This window comes from Dipteris shenzhenensis, chromosome 15, assembly GCF_047967505.1.
Source record: "Dipteris shenzhenensis isolate YYH24624 ecotype China chromosome 15, Dip_SZ_1.0, whole genome shotgun sequence".
NCBI classification, from domain to species: domain Eukaryota; kingdom Viridiplantae; phylum Streptophyta; class Polypodiopsida; order Gleicheniales; family Dipteridaceae; genus Dipteris; species Dipteris shenzhenensis.
In genome coordinates this window covers 55,218,145-55,237,314 of record NC_141610.1, presented here as the reverse complement: position 1 = coordinate 55,237,314, position 19,170 = coordinate 55,218,145, and the positions used below count along the sequence as shown (strand labels likewise).

Sequence of the window (19,170 nt, the reverse complement as noted above, 5' to 3'; positions counted from 1 at the left end):
TGCCAAGAGCTACAGAAACCACAACGTCCTTTTAAGAAGCTCAGTGCAGAAGTACCTAGCCAACATTTGCTGCAATAATCCAAGTCAACTTGAGATTCCTCCCAACATCTGTGACAACGAGTATTATGCTCTCCAACCAAATGTGGAATACTCCACGAGGGGGGGGGACTTCCAAGAACCATATACTCAATGACAAGAATGGATGCAAAGACAACCACAAAATAAGGCCAAATCACCTTCAAATTATGCCTACTTAGTAGAATACAAAGGCTCAAAGATACCATGTACAGGAGCGAAATGACATTTAGAACTGCAAAACTTGCAAAGAGCAACACAAGCATGCTGATTTCAACTCCAAATAGACTGAAGAAGTTTTCTATCAAATGCTTCGCATATATTTTTAGTGTCCTTAATTGAGCTTGGTATCTCTCCCTTCTGAGCATCAGCATTGCTCTCTTGCTCCATTGGCGACTCTGCTTTGTCCTAGGACAATTCGATAAGAATCGTGCATTTTCTGGATGGATTGTTCCAGCTTTAAAGTCTGCAGGGCTTTGAAGCCCAGAACAAAAACTGGAATCGATGAATCGAGAAGCTCTCTCCTTTACACTGTGGCTCCTTCGGAGTCCTTTATTATTGATAGTCTGAGATGAAAAGCTTGGCTCAGAATGTGCCTCCGGAAGTCCTGGTTGGGGATTAGGATTTAAACCATCAACGAGGGGTTCTGTTTCAGGGGCACCACTGGTAACCCCACGTACCCTACGAGGGTATGGAACAAACAGAAAGCAGGGTTCATCAAGTTTGCCGTTATTGCGCAGAGATGCTGGCAACAATTCCAACCAACCAAAGGCACTGTACTGGAGGAGACACGAAGCAAATACCAGGACCCTGCTTCGAAGCCCCAATTCTAAACCCCAAAAGCTGGTAGGAAATACCCGAAAACCAATCCAGTATGTAAATGGCCCATGAACCTGATCAGGAAGTATCTGTAGCTTTGCACCCAATATTTGGAAAAGAAATTCTGCTGCTGTGAGTAATGCTGTGTAGAGACAAAATAACCTAGCAGGGAGCCTGGATCCTTTAGGCATTGTACTAGTTGCCACAAGCATGAGAAGGTAGACAAACCCTGTTGCGCCCACTGGTGACATGCTTGCATAGAAGACTGCCACTGACAAAATCTTGTAACTGTGCAATATTAAAAACCTTTTCACCCATGCTAGATGCCCATAAAATGCATCAATGTGGTCACCTTCATCATCATTTACTTTTCCAGACTTTTGAGCCCTCTCATATCTAAACAGTTGCATAACGACAAGTATCAACAAAGAATCCCAAAGGTGATCGACAAAGGATGCTGATGGTTTAAATCCCAGGTCAGGATACAAATCGAATTTTTCCCCAATTACCTCCTGTAGTTCAGGGAAGCAAGTCATGATATAATGAAATATGAACACTGCAACAGTGTAGATGACCAGAGGTAACCATAATGGGGTTCTCGCCCTCCCAAGCAGTTGCCGCCCAGTCATCCAGTATAGTAACAAGACAAGATATCCAAAGGAAATATAATTTGGGCCTAGAATGTAGACAACAAGAAGAACTGTGACAGCAGCAATAAGAGTACCAAACGATCGATATGTCGCACGGATTGCTTCTCCGAAACTTGAAAGCTTTCTCATTATCCACTTCACTGCTCAGCAACCAACAATTATTTGCTTCAGCGGTAAATCATTTTGAAGTTTTGCTCATTGCCCTATGTTGAGAATTGCATGGCTTTGAAAATAAAAAATGAGTGCTCCTTGCAAGGAGCTGGCATTGAGAGAAAGAAAGGGCTTATCAATTTACAATTCAGTACATGAAATCTAACGCAAACACAAAGTTTCTCCTCAGAAAGTAACCCAGATGTAAATGAGAACGTATTACTACATGACTGCCAGTGAATCTGTCCCACAAAAGGTTACCGCAGAAACCTTTACCAATAGCAAAATTTTATGAGCAGGAATTCCATCCAAGTATCAGCACCCTGGTAGACTAGTTGGCTACATCCATCACTATTGTTTCACCTGGTAACAATACACCTACACCTCAGCCAGTATGATCCGTAGTGTACACTGTACCAACTAACACCACACTTCAGCACTAGTTTTATACCTTGTTCTTTGTCAAAAGAACAGCATAGGATCTCCTATCTGACATCTACATTAAAGCCATTTTCTGACTTTTTTTTTTTCCTCCTCTCCAACCTCAAACAAAACTGTCTTATTCAGTAACAAACATGTAATTTAAAACAATTTGATTAAATTGAAATTGAATCAAAATATTCATCTGCCTTCAAACTAGGTGATGAATCATCATTCATGTGGGACAAATCCATCATCAATAAGAATGCATAGACAAACTTTTTGTTAGAGCAATCCAATAAGAGAAAACAATTGTCTTACCTGTCAAGTTGCTTTCATACTCGAAATAGTCAAAATTGTGTGAAGCACAGACAGACACTAAAATGGGCCCACCACTTGCACTTTTCAACAGATCAAAGCCAAATGGAGGCAGTTGACTTTTTTCCACCAAAGTGGCAATGGAGAGGAGTAGCCCAAGTCCATGGTTTTGGAGTGCAGAGAGCACCAACAAAGCAGCAATCCTCAAGAACTCACTGGCACTTGATTTGTTGGAAAGACCTGCATAAACACAAAACTCTATTTACAAGTCAATTGCACAACTTGATACAATTGAGAAGCCTTCTATATTTCTATCACTCCAATAACAACATATAGCTATGATTATTTCGATTTAAAGGGATGTATGGTGTATCACACTATTTATAGCTTAAAACATTAACCAAGAATCCATTCTGCTACCCTTAGATTCAGACCTCCTCCACATCTTTAGAAACCATATTCATTTTTGGTATTGGACCATTGAGCTAACCAAATGTAAGTCCTAGCTATATGTCGCCAGTTGTTTGAAATCACCAATCTATGCCCATTTGTAATGTCTCCTCCTCCTCCTCATAGTGGTCCCTTTAGACCTTGAATTAAGATCTCCACAAGATGGCATTAAAACCACAAGAACTGCAAGGAAACAAGGCAGTATTGCTGAACAAACATATGAGTGGAATTTTGCAATGGAGAGAAACTCAGAAATCAAATTGTTTGTTTTTGCTGCTGCTCCCCGCTCCTCCTGCTGCCCTCCTTCTTCCTGCTCCCCTCCTTGCTGCTCCCCTCCTTGCTGCCTCCTCCCTCCCCTCCCCCCTACCTGCTGCTCCCCCCGCCTCCCCCCCCGACTCCCCTCCCTCTCTCCCCTTCTCTACCTCCCGCGCTGCTGCAGCCCCCCCCATGCTGCTGCCAGCTCCTCCCCCGCGCGCTGCTTCCTCCCCCGTGCGCTGCCTCCTCCCTCCTCTCCCCCCTACCTGCTGCTCCCCCCGCCTCCCCCCCCGCCTCCCCTCCCTCTCTCCCCTTCTCTACCTCCCGCGCTGCCTGCCTGCACGCCCCCCCGTGCTGCTGCCTGCCTACACGCCCCCCCCCGCGCTGCTGCCTGCACAGCCCCTACCGCCCCCCCCCTCCGCTCTTTCTTTGCTTCCCGCCCCCCCCCCCCCCCCCTCTCCTCCACTCCTCTCCTATATCCTCCCCTCCTCTCCCTTCCTCCTCTCCTCTTGCTGCCCTCCCTTTCTCCTTGCTGATGACTCCTCTCCTTGCTCATTCCTCTCTCTCCCACCTTCCTTTCACCCTCTCCCTTCATCTGGAGTACCCCTATTCTCTTTTAGGGGTCTCCTAGGCTTCAAGAAAGCAAACGGAGTTCTTTTCTGTGTTTGAATCGGCCTATCCCACCTCGATTGACAAATGGGTTCCCATTCAGTCAATCCGTTACCGCACACACCGGCCGCGAGAACCGTCACTTTCTCAAAAGATGAGCTGCAGCAGTTGCAAAAGGATTTGGTGCATGAGTGTTCCACGACTCTCTTCGCACGCATCCATGGCTCCCACCCCTCCAGGTCACAAGCTAGAGCTTGGATGCTTGCGACGCTTCCCCAAGAGCTCGCCCCCCACCTTAAGGATGTTCGTTTGTTGGGACCAGGTTTCTTTCAGGTGTGCCCAGATTCCCCAGACGTCACGAGAGACCTGCTACAGGCCGGGTTTCTATTTCTAGGCTACAGGAGGAATTTTTTGTTTGCCTTTCAACTGAGCTTTGACCCAGTTAGTGAGGACAAGTAGGGAGTTTCTGTTTTCATCAGGTTCCCTAGTCTCCCCTCCGTTTATCACCGGCTTCTTTCAGTTATTGGCGAGAGGTTTGGTGTGGTAGCAAAGATCCCCCCTCTTCCTAGCGAGCCCTCTTCGGTTGCTGAGGCGGTCAGGATGGATGGGGTACCCAGGGTTAGGGTCATTGTCCAAGACCCTAATATTTCAGATGACCACATCATGCTACAGCCACCCGATGGGTCTTTCTTCCACCAGAGATTTAAGGTTGCAGGTCGGCAGGACCAGTGCAGGATTCGCAAATCCTCGGAGCACTTCGCCAGAGATTGCCCAAAGAAGAAAAAGAGGCCCCGAAAGCAACCAGCTCGTACTAGCTTACGACAAAGAGCAGGAGCAGGACCTACCGCTCCACAAGCACCGCCTCAGACATGGGCTCCCCCCCCCTCCTATGGCTACTCGAGTCCCTCCTGCACCCCGCACCACCTCTGGCCCACGGTGGGTTCGATCGCGGTTAGGCCCTCTACTTCAGATCACACCTCCACCGCTTCAGAGGCTACCCCCTTGGAGCCTCGGGAGGAGACTAGTGTTCAGGAGCCTTGTTCCACTCCACCCCAGGATCAGGCTGTACCTTCCTCAGCAGCCCAGGTTATTGGCACCTCGTCCGCAGCACTTCTTGATCAGGACCCAGTACAGGTGCCTCCTTCTGTGGATAGAGGGAAGGGGGTCTTACATTCTCTCCCTGCTTCGGTAGGAATCCTTCATAGCCCCTCCCCAGGACTGGCTCGGCGGAACTCCTTTTCCGCTCTGGACGACCTCTCTGACCTCCCAGATGATGATTTTGTACCTTCCACTTTCAGAGAGCCAGTTATCGGCATCCCTTTTGAGAGATCTTTCTCTCTCTCACCTATGGACTTTCCTCCCCTTGGACCTCGTGTGTATGGCAGGAGGTCAACTCCAGTGGAGGGTTCTTTTTCCACCACCAGATCGGGTAAGGTATTCCAACCCGCTTCCTTCCGCCGATGAGGATAGCCAGTTGGAATATACAGGGATTGGGCGGCATCCCTCATCGCCGTCGCAGACAGCTGATCAAGAATCAGCTCCATCCAGGTGTTTCAGGTGGTTCCCTAGACATTCTTTTTCTTCAGAAACACAAACTGGATGTCAGAGATTGCTCCAAGTCAGGTAAGTTGCTTTCAGGCCGGACTTTTTGGCTTCCTGCCTTCGGAACCAGAGGAGGTACATGCATATTAGTTTCAGATTCTATTCTCCCTCTGATCATTGGACACGGTACCATAATCCCCTCCAAGGCCCAGTGGGTTTTACTTCTGATTGACGGACGTAAGGTTGGTTTCCTCAACCTCTATTGCTCTGAACAACAGAGGAGACCATGTTCTGTTTTGGAAGGAGTTGCTCTCGTGGGATGACATTGCAGATTCGTGGGTTATTGGAGGTGACTTCAACATGGTTGAGGCACCTTCTGATAAGCAAGGGGGCAGAGAAGGTGGTATTCATTCCCTCGAGAGAGCAGCTTGGGATGCCTTCTTGTTCAGGTTCAGTAGCAGAGATGGTTGGTCAGATGATGCATTTCATATTCAGTCTCAGTCACTTTTGTTTTCATGGTCGAACCATAGGGTACAGATGCCTATCCATGCTCGGATTGACAGATTCTATGTGGATGACTGGGCTCTTGATAGAGGGGGGACAATTTGCATTGCACCTGGGGTTTCCACTTCCGACAATTTTCCAGTAGTTTTGTCCATCTCAGAGCCCCATCTGAGAGGAAGGTCTTACAGTATCAAGATCCCCGATGCCTTATACATGGACGAGATTCTCACAGAGGCAATCTTGGAGATCTGGGTTTCTCACATGCAGGGGAGGGTGGCCGGTCCTTCACATGTGGCCACAGCACTTGCCAGTATCAGCGACTTTTATCACTCTGTTGCTAGTGCTCGGTGAGGTGAGGTACTCAGGCGGGAGATTGGTATCCGCCAGCAGTTGGCACCCTTGCAGAGGGAGGAGCAGAGACGACCATCAAATGCTTGGACACAGGAGCGCCTTGCTGTGGCAAGGGCTCACTTGCAGACATTGCTTGATCAGAGAGCAGAGTATGCCTTCCATGCACGGGAGTCCTTTTGGATACAGATGGGAGGGAGAGACAATAAACACTTTTTCTCTACACTTGGTCCCAGACATAGTAGAGATAAGGTCAGGCAGCTTATTAACTCTGATTGCGTTTTACAGTCTCATCCGAATACCGTCATGCACTTAGCGATAGCTTTCTATACCTCCCTTCTTTTTTGCAGATCCTAACACACAGGCCAGAGATGTGGTTAGAGATGAAATTTGGTAGAGTTTATTTGTGTTGGTCACACCAGAGATGATATGCTCACTTGATGCACCCTTTACCAACACAGAGTTCAAGACACAGAGTTCAAGACTGCTCTCTCCGCCCTTCATAAGGGCCACGCTTTACCAACACAGAGTTCAAGACTGCTCTCTCCGCCCTTCATAAGGGCAAATGCCCTAGTTCCGATGGTCTTACTCCTTTTTTTACAGCCTTTTGGGATATGATAGGTGATCATATTACTTCAGCCTTGCAGGGCATTTGGGACTCGGGTGAGATGCCTGACTCACTGACCAAGGGACTCATACACCTTATCCCGAAAGGTGGCAACAAGAATTTTGTATCCCATTGGAGACCCATCACTCTTTTGGGCACTCTATACAAAATTCTTGCCAAGGCGAGCAGCATCCGATTGCAGCCCCTTCTTCCAGACCTCATCCATGATACTCAGACAGGCTTTGTGCATGGCAGGAGCATATTTGATAATATCTTTTCCTTTTGGGAAGCCACAGAGTGGGCTATGCAGAGCGGGCAGAGGCTCGCAGTTCTACTCCTGGACTTTGAGAAAGCTTATGACAGAGTAGATTGGGGTTTTCTTGCGGGCACTCTTCTACGATTTGGATTTCCAGATGCATGGATTAGAGGGGTGGCCTCCCTTTACAGATCAGCCCACAGCCAGGTTTTGATTGGAAGGGTAAGGGGTGACAGGTTTCAGATTTCCAGATCAATTCATCAAGGATGCCCTTTAGCCCCCTTCCTCTTTCCTTTTGTGGCAGAAGCTATGAGTATCTTCCTTAGATCTCAGGCTGAGCTTTATGGGTTGAGATTGCCCTTGAGACAGGAGCAGGAGCTTCTTGATTGTGAGTTGGCTGATGACACAGCTATTTTTATTGAGGCCTCTTCGCAGTCACTTGATTCTTTCCGGACAGCCTTGGATATTTTTTGCTCAGTTGCAGGGGCGCACATTAACTGGCATAAATCCTTTGGCTTTTGGATCAGTGATGAGGACACTCCAAGCTGGGGAGTTGACATTGCCTTTTCCTAGATTCAGAGGGGTGTTCCTGTCAGATATTTGGGTTGCCAAGTAGGATTGGGCATCTCTCCAGCACAGCAATTTGCCCTAGTACTAGAAAGTATAAGGAAAAAGCTCCTTTTTTGGAGCTCAGCCAAACTCGACCTTGCCTCTAGAGTTGTGGTAGTGAACCAGGTTCTCTTGGCCACCGCCTGGTTTGTGTGTTCTTGCTAGTGCCGGTCTAGGGATTGCATCACTCAGCTCATTAGACCAGTCAGAAATTCTTTATGGAGTGGACTTGATGGCACGGCAGATGTTGCAGCGAGGGTGGCCTGGGAGACCATTATTCTCCCTACATGGGAAGGGGGCCTTAATATCATTGACCCGGAGTTGCAATGCAGGGCATTGCTTTGTAAGGTTGTGGTGAGGGAACTCATGCCTAGGCAGGAACCTTGGAAGGATTTCTTTTTTGGACGCATTCAGGCTTGCACACCTACCTTGGGAGATGATTGGGTGGACAGCCCTCGTTGGATTTTTACTTCCGCCTCTCTCAGGTGTCCTGCCTCTCCTCTCATGACTGCCATCCTCAAAGCTTGGGGGAGCTTCAGGAACACTCTTCGAAGGGTTCCGCCCTCTACCCTTGAAGAGATTGATAGGCAGCCGATCATTTGGAATGATAGTATACTTGATGAGCATCGCAGACCACTGGGCACTTTCCATTATATGCAGTGGTCTAGATAAGAGAGAGGCCCCGCCTACACAGTACGCACTTGGAAGGCTTTTATCAGGCTACCTGAGGATCAAAGGCTACAGTCCGTGAGTCACCTCAGAGGGGTAGCACGCAGGATTCAGCAGATAGATGTAGCCATCCCGTTGGAACGGACAGTTGAGATGCCTATTACTTCCACCACTTGGATGGGAGCTTTTTTTAGGGCAGCAGTTCCTCTACAGGTGATCGCTCTTCGAGGTCTCGGGGAAGATGCTCTGGTCTTTGACGTTGGGGATGGAGGTATACTCTCTAGATCCACGGATGATATTCTTCTAGAGGTTGCCTTTTAGCCTGTTAGGATTGCTGGTTTTGTGGACCATGGAGCGGGCTTGCAGTGGTACTTAGACCCCGACCCTCTGCTCTTGGCCCTGGGATCCTGGAGGTTGTGGTTATATGGAGGTGCACCTATCAGGTGCTTGCAGTGGGACCCAGGAGAGTGGGAGTGGATAGATCATGGGCACCGAGAGAGGAGGATTCCCTTCTTTTGTTTCACGGTTGGTAATGCCAGGAGATTTCAGCTGAGCAGTACAGGTTGGATTCCCTCCAGAGCCCCCCATTGGGATAGCTTCTTCATCACCGCAGATTTGCGTAGGAATTTCTGGAGGAGGCTCTGGAAATCCCTCAGAAATAGAAAGACCACTCTTTTCTTTTGGCTTTCTATTCATGGAGGGATTGTAGTGAACCTCTGGAGATCACGATTTGGGGCTGATCCCACTTGCCCTCGCTATCATTCTGCAGAGGAGTCAGTGCGACATTGCCTTTGGGACTGCAATCAAGCGAGGACTGTTTGGAAAGGAGTTGCTCGGATACTCAGCATTTTTCATACTTCCCCTTTCTTCATGACTTGGGGCTCGGTCGCATGGTTATCCCTTACTGGGCCCCATGTGTTTTATGAGGGTGAGCCTTCTTCTTGGGCACTCTCGATCCGCCGACAAGTGATAGAGCCTTGCTCTCTTCAGGATGTACCACATATTCCTTTCAGAGCTTCACATGTTTCAGTGGACACCTCTTGGGAGATTTTGGCTAGCATTTCCTCTTGGCACATTTGGAGAGCCACATGCACAGAGGCCTTGGATGACACCCAGATACACCCATCACAGGTGTTCACAGGTATTTGGAGTTACTCAACCATGATGTACTACCACTGCTGAGTGAAAAATGTGTCCAGTTGTGAACTTTCTGCCCTTACTACCTGCCCTATCACTATCACAAAACCCTTAAAGCACTACGGCTTTGGGTCTGTCATAAAAATTGCCAAAACTTATGGGACTCTTGATGTCACTATGGATGCTTTTTGCCAATGACTGGTTTTGAGATGTGATTGGCAGCTTGAGGATATCTGGCCGAGTGGTCAATGAAACTCAATTGACATGCAACACTCGATTCTCCATCCAAAACTCAGTAAGTTAGATGCTCCGAAATCAGTGCTGCTGTCCCCATCTGAAGACAGCATATTTCTTGGTTAAATCAGAAGTGGGGCAATCATATCTGCGACGTGTCAGATGAATCTCCTATAAAAAGAACAAGAACAAAGAAACTTCATACTTCATGGACTGTTTTGATTTAAGGCCATTCTTGGATGGCTTTGACTTTGGCAAGGGCCCCTCTATACAACTTCTTTGGAAATCACATGTCCTAGATGGTGAATTTTGTCAAGAAAGACTTCACTCTTTTTGACACTGATATAGAGCTTGTATTACGCAGCTCCTAAAACACTATGGCTAAGTGTCTCGTTCTGAGATAGGAAAAATCTGCCTGTGTTTCACCTTTTAGGCAAGCTTTAGGCAATTCAGCAGGAGCCTCTTTCACCATTGGGTTGGCTGGCTTGGAGGATCTTTCCCGAAAAACGGGATAGAAGTGGACAAGCATCGGGGGACTGAAATTTCTCAAGACCATTACCCATCACACTATCAAACAACGTTGCAAAGGTGATTATGCCATCTTTTAGCACCTCCATGTCGACAAAGGCTTCTTATTAAGATTCATGATAAATTTCATCCTCAGCATTTGGATCTACCACTGCTTGTTGAGGGCATTGAACCTCCACTACAAGAGAAGTTAGATATCAAGAAAAAGCGGAGCTAGGAAATATTCGAATGTCAATAACAATTGTGTTAATGTCTAGACTTCAGGCATGCTTGCAAAAGCGGGGTGAAAGCATCTTCATTATGGCAGATGAACAATGGCCTGGTTTTGATGAGATCTTTGAGCCCCCAACGCCTACGGATTGATGCTGCGATTAGGATATTCGCTGCTTGAATTTCATTTGTTGCTCAAATGTCGGTGTGATGATCTTTGGAGGCTTTGTACACTTCAGAGCCATGGTCGTTTGCAATGATGTTGCCCATACATGAATGATACAATCGCAAAGCTTTGTAGCCTCTTCAGTCAGTGCTTGCACATGCCCTCCTATAGCCTTGAAATCACAGTATTAACAGCTTCCAACACACATACACTATGGAAAAGTAAGGGATGTTTGAGTATTTGTCAATCCATGCAAAGTGCTGTATTATTCGAATCCTAAGATTGTAACTGTTAGATACTCACTGTGCCCACCTATGAGCCCCCGATTTGAGGGGACAAGGGGCAGTGAGAGTAGGAGGGCTGGGGAAAGAGAGAGACTCAGGCCAGCATCATAGGCAACCAGCACACGGGCTGGTTGCTGCCTGCAACAGCAGGAAAACAGGGGCCTTAGGCCTCACTTGGAGGCGCCTGCAGCTGCGCAGACTGGCTGCACAGGGCACCCTTAAATAGGGGCCTGTGGCAGGCCAAGTCGGCCCAACCAGGGCCACCGACCAGGGCCAACCCTGGTCGGTTTTCTAGGGCCCACCTGGTCGGCCACCAGGCAGGGTACCGACCCTGCTGGTCGGTCAACTCAAGGGGCCTGGGCAGTGCCTAGAAAAGGCCCACTCCTTCATTGTTTCCATCATCCAGTGCAAGACTGAAAGCCTCCTTCCAAGGCTGCCCTGTGCACTCAGTTCTGGAGCAGTTTGTGAAAGAGAGAGTCCTTCAGTATTCTCCAGCACTTTGCTGTATTTTGTATTGCTCCCTATGAGCTGTTTTTTCTGCCCACCATCCGATGGATGAATATACTCTCTCTCTCTCTCTCCGTCCAAGTTATTTTTGAGTGAGTGTTTATTGCATCTGTGATCATCTATCTGAGTTGAGTGTGTGTAAGAGTTGGAGAGATCTTGGGTGGAAGTTTGAGTGATTCATTCCCTCCTATTCTCTAACATGGTTCAGAGCCATAGGCTCTCAACTCTTCTTCATCAAAGCAGTCTCTGAAGGAAGGAGTCCCTTGGCAGAAAGGCGATTCTGTTTTCAGCTCAGGCTAGCACGGGAGGTCAGTACATATTTTTTGCTTCAGTTTTTTTTTTTTTTTCCATGAAAAAGACTTCTATTAAGTAAGAACAAAAACCCGCGAGAGCAAGCTCAAAGCGGAATACATCATGAAATCATGAGGATAAATAAAAAAACCCCTCAGAGTGAGGTGGAAAGAAGCCAAGGCTGAGGCTGAAAGTCCCATCTCAACCCTGTAGTAGATTCAGAGAAGAAAGGAGAATCCTTCCATTCCCTGAAGAAAAAAGCCCTCCTAGCTGAGGCTGCACGGGAGTCCCCCTGCATACCCGTCCATACGGCCATCAGAGTGTGTACGATGTCTGTCCAGATACTAGCCAATGTGTGCAAGGGATGAACCTGAGTACCCTCCATAGCCTCTGTGCATCTGGCTCTCCAGATATGCCAGGCTGCTATGCTCGCTAGAATCTCCCAAGAAGTATCCACAGAGGCATGTACAGCTGTAAAAGGACGGTGTGGTACCACATCCAACAAACAGAACTCAACCTGATGACGTCGAACCGAAATGGCCCGAGAGGAGTCAACTCCCTCATAGAAAACCTGAGGTCCTGTAAGAGAAAGCCAAGCCACCGAGCCCCAAGTCATAAAAAGTGGGGAATGGGCAAAGTGACTGAAGATCCTGGCTATCCCCATCCAAATCAATCTCGCCTGTCTGCAATCCCATAAGCAATGCTGAATAGACTCCGAAGCAGAAAGGCAATGAGGGCAAGTAGGGTCGGCTCCGAATCTGGACCTCCAAAGGTTCACTGCAATCCTTCCATGGATACAAAGCCAAAAGAAGATAGTGATCTTTCTATTCCTGTGGGATTTCCAGAGCCTCCTCCAGAAGTACCTCTGCTCATCTACAGTAATACCAAAAGTCTCCCAATGAGGAACTCTGGAGGGTCTCCAACCTCTACTACTGAGCTGAAAACTCCTGGCATTACTGACCGTGTAACGAAAGAAGGGGATGCTCTTCTCTCGATGCCCCGCGTCAATCCACTCCCACTCTCCGGGGTCCCACTGTAAATACCTGATGGGAACTCCTCCATAGAGCCAGAGCCTCCAAGACCCGGTGGAGAGTAGCAAGGGTTAGGATCTTAGAACCACTCTGAATCTGATCCCTGCATCAAAAGACCTACAACCCTGATAGGCTGAAAAGCAGACTCAAGCAAGATGTCCTCTGTGGACCTGAGCAATCTGCCACCATCCTGGACACTAAAAACCAAAGCATCCTCCTGTGCATCTCGGAAAGCTAAGACCTGAAGCGGAACCCCGCCTCTCGAGAAAGTACCTGCCCAAGTGGAGGAAGTGAGTGGCATATCATCTGTGTCTATCCAAGCCTCTGGAAGGGCTGCCTCAATCTGCAAGATCCTCCCTGCACTCCCTCTGAGATGTACTGTCAACCTTGATTTGGTTTCCTCTGAAAGCCTACGGAAAGCTTTCCAAGATCCCAAAGAAGTAGCAAGTCCCCTCTCCCACCTGGCCCATTGCATGTAGAGTGAGGCACCCAGTGGCCTGCCAAGATCATCTAAAATACTGTCGTTCCACATGATGGGCTGCCTATGAATCTCTTCCCGGGAGGAAGGAGGAATCCTCCAAAGAGAGCTTCTGAAACTGGCCCAAGCTTTCAGAATGGCAACCATGAGAGGGGACGAAGGTGACCTGAGGTGTGCTGTGGTGAAGATCCATCTAACACTGCTCATCCAGTCTCCTCCTGAGGAAGGTGTGCACCTCTGTATGCTGCTGATAAGAAAGTCCTTCCACGGTTCCTGTCCTGGCATAAGTCCTCGCACCACCATCTTGCAAAGTAAAGCTCTGCACTGTAAATCTGGATCAATAATATTGAGACCCCCATCCTGTGTAGGGAGGATGAGGGTCTCCCAAGCCACCCTGGCTAAGGCATCTGCTGTGCCATCAAGCCCACTCCAGAGAAAGTTCCTGATCGGTCTTCTGAGCTGAATGATGCAGTCCCTAGAACGGCACCAACATGAACATATAAACCAGGCTGTGGCCAAGAGGACCTGGTTGACCACCACAACTCTAGAGGCAAGATCCAGCTTGGCTGAGCTCCAAAAGAGAAGCTTCCTTATGATGCTCTCCAACACAGGAGCAAACTGCTGCGTGGTAGAAATACCCAAGCCGACCTGGCAGCCCAAATACCTGATAGGCACACCCCTCTGAACCCAAGTGAACCCTATGTCAAGCCCCCAAACTGGAGTGTCCTCATCACTGATCCAAAAGCCATTGGATTTATGCCAATTTATTTGCGCCCCTGCCGCCAAGCAAAATAAATCCCATGCTGTCCTGAAAGAAGTGAGCGTATGGGAAGTCTCAGCCCAAAGATGTCAGCTTGAGATCTAACATAGATACTCATAGCTTCGGCCACGAACAAAAAAAGGAAAGGAGCAAGGGGGCATCCCTGACGGACTGATCTCGAAATCTGAAATCTCTCACCCCTTACCCCACCAATAAGTACCTGGCTATGGGCTGATCTGTACAAAGAGGAAACACCTCTAATCCAAACATCAGTGAATCCAAAGCGTAGAAGGGTGCCCCTCCAAAAAACTCCAATCTACTCTGTCATAAGCTTTTTCAAAATCCAATAGTAGAATGGCAAGATTCTGGCCACTCTGCATGGCCCACTCTGAAGCTTCCCAGAAAGAAAAAATGTTATCAAAAATACTTCTACCATGCACAAAACCCGTCTGAGTGTCATGAATAAGATCAGGGAGAAGTGGCTACAATCGGAGGCTGATAGCCTTGGCCAGAATCTTGTAACAAGTCCCCAGAAGTGTGATAGGCCTCCACTGGGACAATAAATTTCTGCTACCTCCTTTTGGGATAAGGTGGATGAGACCCTCTGTAAGCGACCCAGGCATCTCGCTAGAGTCCCAAATGGCCTGCATGGCTGAAGTAATATAGTCTCCAATCATATCCCAAAATGCAATGAAAAAAGACGGGGTGAGGCCATCTAAACCTGGGCACTTGCCCTTGTGAAGGGCTGAAAGTGCAGTCCTGAACTCTGTGTTGGTGAAAGGTGCGTCGAGTAGAACATGCATATCCGGATTCACCAACACAGGGATACTCTGCCAAATAGCATGTCTAGCATCCTCTCTATCGTGTGTCTCAGGATCAGCAGTAAGGAGGGTGGCATAGAAATCTGAAGCTATGCGTAAGACGTCATCAGGCTCTGTCTGTAAAACCCCATGTGAGTCAATAAGCTGGGATACACTCTCTCTACTATGTCTAGGGCCAAGAGTAGAGAAAAAGTGTTTATTGACTCTACCACCCATCTGAATCCAGAAGGACTCCCGTGCATGAAAGGCATACTCTGCTCTCTGATCAAGCAATAACTGCAGATGAGCCCTTGCTGCAGCAAGGCGCTCCTGAATCCAAGCATCTGAAGGCCGTTTCTGCTCTTCCCTCTGCAAAGCTTCCAACTGCTGGCGAACACCAATCTCACGTCTGAGAATATCTCGTCTCCTGGTATAAGCAACTGAGCAGTAGAAGTCGCTAATACCAGAAAGGGCAGCGGCTACATGTGATGGATGTGGCTGCCCACCCTGGACATGAGCAAACCATATCTGTAGGGCTGCCTCTGTAAGGTCCTCCTCTGTGTAAAAGGCATCTGGAATCCTGATGCTGGCAGACCGGCCTCTCAAGTGAGGCTCTGAGATAGCCAGCACAACAGGGAAGTGGTCTGAAGTGGAATTCAGTTTGCTATTCACCCAAATGGATCAGCGTTCAGAAGCCTCTACACCCACTGCTCGTCCTTCCTCCTTCTCCAGTCATCTTCCTTCTTCATTTATTCCCAATTTTGGTGAAGCTGGAAAGCTCGATGGGACGAACTATCCAATCTGGAAAGTCAAGATCCGAAGCCATCTGTTGGCACGGAAGCTGTGGAAGATAGTGATTGGGACCGAGGAGAAGTTGGAGGACATTGTGGACAAAAGAGGTGAAGTTTTAGTTGAAACAGATGCGGATGAACTCAGTGCATGGGAGGAGAGGGATGCTCAAGCCTTAGCAATGCTAATTGGCACGATAGCAGATGATGTGATTCCTCATATTCAGTTGGCAGAGACGTCTTTAGAGGCGTGGGCCATACTGAAGGAGCTGTATGAAACCGATAATACAGCCCGTATCATTACTCTTCAGCATCAGCTTTATAATCTTGATATGAATGAGGGTGATAGTGTGCATGACCATCTGACAAAGGTGAAAGTCGTGCGGGACTAGCTCGCAACAGTTGGTCAGAAGGTGGACTCGAGTCAATTGGCGTTGCTCACACTCCACAAGTTGCCACGGAGTTTCAAAAGTTTTGTGACTACGGTCACTGCGGATCAACGGACTAAGCCAATCACCTTTGAGGAGCTTGGCCCACTCCTGCTTCAGGAGGAGGCTCGAGAGAAACTCTTTATGCAAACCGACGAGAAGGCATTAGTGGCCAAAGACAAGCCTGGAAAAGGCAAGCCAAAGGAGTTCAAGAAGTCAGAGGACGCTGACCAAAAGAAGAAAATGAAGTGCTATTACTGTGAAAAGCTTGGCCATTCCGCCAAAGAATGCCGAAAGAAGAAGGCAGATCAGAAGCGGAAGAGAGAAGCCAGGAACAAAGAAGAGCCTAAGAATGATTCTGCCAATGTGACTACTGGACAGTTGTTTTTAATCAGTGAACATTGTTCAGCATATGCAGTTAGTGAAGGTAAAGAGGGTTGGTATGTTGACAGCGGTGCTTCCAAGCACATGTCCAACAGAAGGACTTGGTTCAAAACCATGGAAAGTACACACCCGGATTCCAAAGTTTTTGTCGGGGATAGCCGGACATGTCCTGTGAAGGGCATTGGTAGCATTCCTTTCATTACGACCGCAGGTGAGGAGAAGGATATCTCTGGAGTACTTTATGTACCCAACCTTTGCAAGAACTTACTGTCTGTAAGTCAGATGGACAAAAACAACATGGCAGTTCTCTTTCAAGAAGGCAAGGTCACCGTGACATCCAAAGCAAATGGATAGATGGTGGCTCAAGGAGTTGAAGAGAACGGAATGTACCGCCTTAGTGCAATGTTGGTTCATGAAGACAAAGGAAAGTCCAAACTTTGGCATGAGCGCTTCGGTCATGTCAGCTATGGAATCTTGGCTGAAATATCAAAGTCGAAGATGGTGGATGGACTTCCACCAATTACAGGCAAGTATGATGTCTGTAGGGCTTGTCTAGAAGCCAAGCAGCACAGGGATAAGTTCCCACAAGAGGCCTCGTTTCGGGCCAGCAAACCACTTGAGTTGGTTCATGCCGACATTTGTGGCCCACCTGCCCAGGTACTCACTTCTCTTTGTGGATCATTTCAGTAGAATGACCTGGGTATATTGTTTGGCTAAAAAGTCACAGGCTTTCGAGAAGTTCAAGGACTGGAAGGCCCGAGTTGAAAAGGAGACAGGGGAGGATGTCAAGACGTTCCGCACAGACAGGGGGGGAGAATTCACCTCAAATGAGTTCAACACATTTTGTCGCAAGCATGGGATCAAGCGAAAACTCACCACGGCACATACTTCTCAGCAAAACGGGGTAGCCGAGAGGAAGCATAGAACCACCACAGAGACAGGGCTTGCTATGCTCTAAGGGAGGAGCCTTTCTAAAGCCTATTGGAGTGAAGCTATCAATACAGCCGTACACATTCTCAACAAGACCAAGACGAAGGCTGTCAAGGACAAGACTCCATATGAGGCATTTTATGGTAAGAAACCCTCTATCACTCATCTTCGCATTTTTGGTTCTAATGCATGGGTGCATGTGTACAAGGAAGACAGGACCAAGCTTGATTCTCGGAGCAGAAAATGTATCTTTGTTGGGTATAGTGAAGAATCCAAGGCCTATCGACTCTTCAACCCAGTAAAGAAAGGGTAGTGGCCAAATGCCAGTTTCGTCACATTAGTTGAAAATCAAGGCAGGGAGAGCTGCAGGTCGAGAGAAGACCATCCCCTTCTTTCGTTACACAGTCAGTAATGCCAGGAGATTTCAGCTCAGTAGTAGAGGCTGGAGACCCTACCACCACCTGACTGAGCAGGACCGCCACGTGAAGAACGAGGAGCAAGAGCTGGACCTGTACCACCCCTCTGTCGAGGTCGAGGGGCAAGTGCCGGGTCTAATCCCCCCCTTGTCCCCCCTGTCGATGCCCTGAGGCGGTAGCTGTACCAGAGGGCTTCTTGGGCCTTTTCTTCCTCCTGGGGCAATCCCTGGCAAAGTGTCCCGAGGTCCTGCAAATCCTGCACTGGTCCTGCCTGCCTGAAATCTCCACTCTCTGGCGAAAAAAGGAACCATCCGGGCGCTGGATCATGACGTGGTCCATCTTGAGGTTAGGATCCTTGCAAAGGACCCTAACTCTAGGAACCCCATCAGCCTTGGTTGCCTCTGCTGCAGTCAATGGCAACCCAGGGAGGGGTGGGATCTCAGCAACTGCGCCAAAATGCTCCCCAATAACAGAAAGAAGTCGATGGTAAACCTGGGGAAGCCCGGGGAACCTGATGAAGAGCGAGAAGATTTCTTATCTGCCTCTACTGGGTCGAAACCAATGTGAAAGGCTTCAAAGAAGATCTTCCTGTGTCCCAGATGTAAAAACTCGGCCTTGAGCACAGTGCTCGCAGCCTCTGGAGTGTCAAAAACAACCTGGAAAAAACCTCGTCCCAGAAGGAGAACATCTAACAATCGAGGAGTGAGGTCTGGGGGGAGAGCCGCAAGCATCCAGTCTCTGGCTTGGGATCTGGAGGGGTGAGACCCGAAGATGCGTGCTAGCAACGTGGTAGAGCATTCAATCTCTACATCCTTCTTGAGCTGCTGCAACTCGTCTTTAGAGAAAGTGATAGTTTTCGCGGCCGGTGGAGGTGGAGTAGGATTGGCTGACGGGGTATCCATCGCCAATCAAGGTGAGGAGGCCGACTCTAACAAATTAAAGGCTCCTTCCGTTCCAAAAAAGCTGCGGGAGAAAAGGGGGCAGAAGGAGGGGAAAGGAGGCAAGGAGGAAGCAGGGGGGAAGGGGAGGGAAGGAGGAGAGGGGCTGGGGCTGAGAGGGGATAGGGGCAAGCTGAGAGGGAGGGAGGGGGCGTTGGAGGGGAGGGCTAAGAGGGAAAGGAGAGGAGAAGAAGGAGAGGGGAAGGAGAGAAGGGAAGGGCAGGAGAGGGGGGGGGGGGAGGGGGCGGAGAAGCAGGGAGGAGGCGGGGGGAGCAGGCTGAGAGGTAGGGAGAGGACTGAGAGGAAGAGAGGGGGCGGGAGAGCAGGCAGGGAGGGGGCGGGACAGCAGGGAGGGGGCGGAACAGCAGGGGGGAGGCGAAGGGCAAGCAAGGGAGGGGGCGGGACAGGGGGAAGGGGCGGAACAGCAGGGGGGAGGGGGCGGAGGCAGGGAGAGGGGGCGGAACAGCAGGGGGGAGGGGGCGGAGGCAGGGAGAGGGGGCGGAACAGCAGGGGGGAGGGGGCGGAAGCAGGGAGAGGGGGCGGAAGGGCAGGGGGAGGGAACGAGGGACAGGCAGGGGG

At 49.0% G+C, this 19,170-nt stretch overlaps 1 protein-coding gene across 2 annotated transcripts in view; it reads right to left on the bottom strand.

Annotated features, from left to right (window-relative positions):
• The window catches only part of LOC147894011 (piezo-type mechanosensitive ion channel component), a 202,489-nt gene that overhangs the window by 47,253 nt on the left and 136,066 nt on the right, over positions 1 to 19,170 (bottom strand). For both annotated transcript variants that reach the window (XM_087386640.1, XM_087386641.1), the window contains exons 13-14: positions 2,436 to 2,672; positions 56 to 1,684 (exon numbers count right to left, since the gene is read on the bottom strand). In XM_087386640.1, the coding sequence (XP_087242766.1) occupies positions 56 to 1,684; positions 2,436 to 2,672 (1,866 nt within the window). The remainder of the gene's footprint in view (positions 1 to 55; positions 1,685 to 2,435; positions 2,673 to 19,170) is intronic.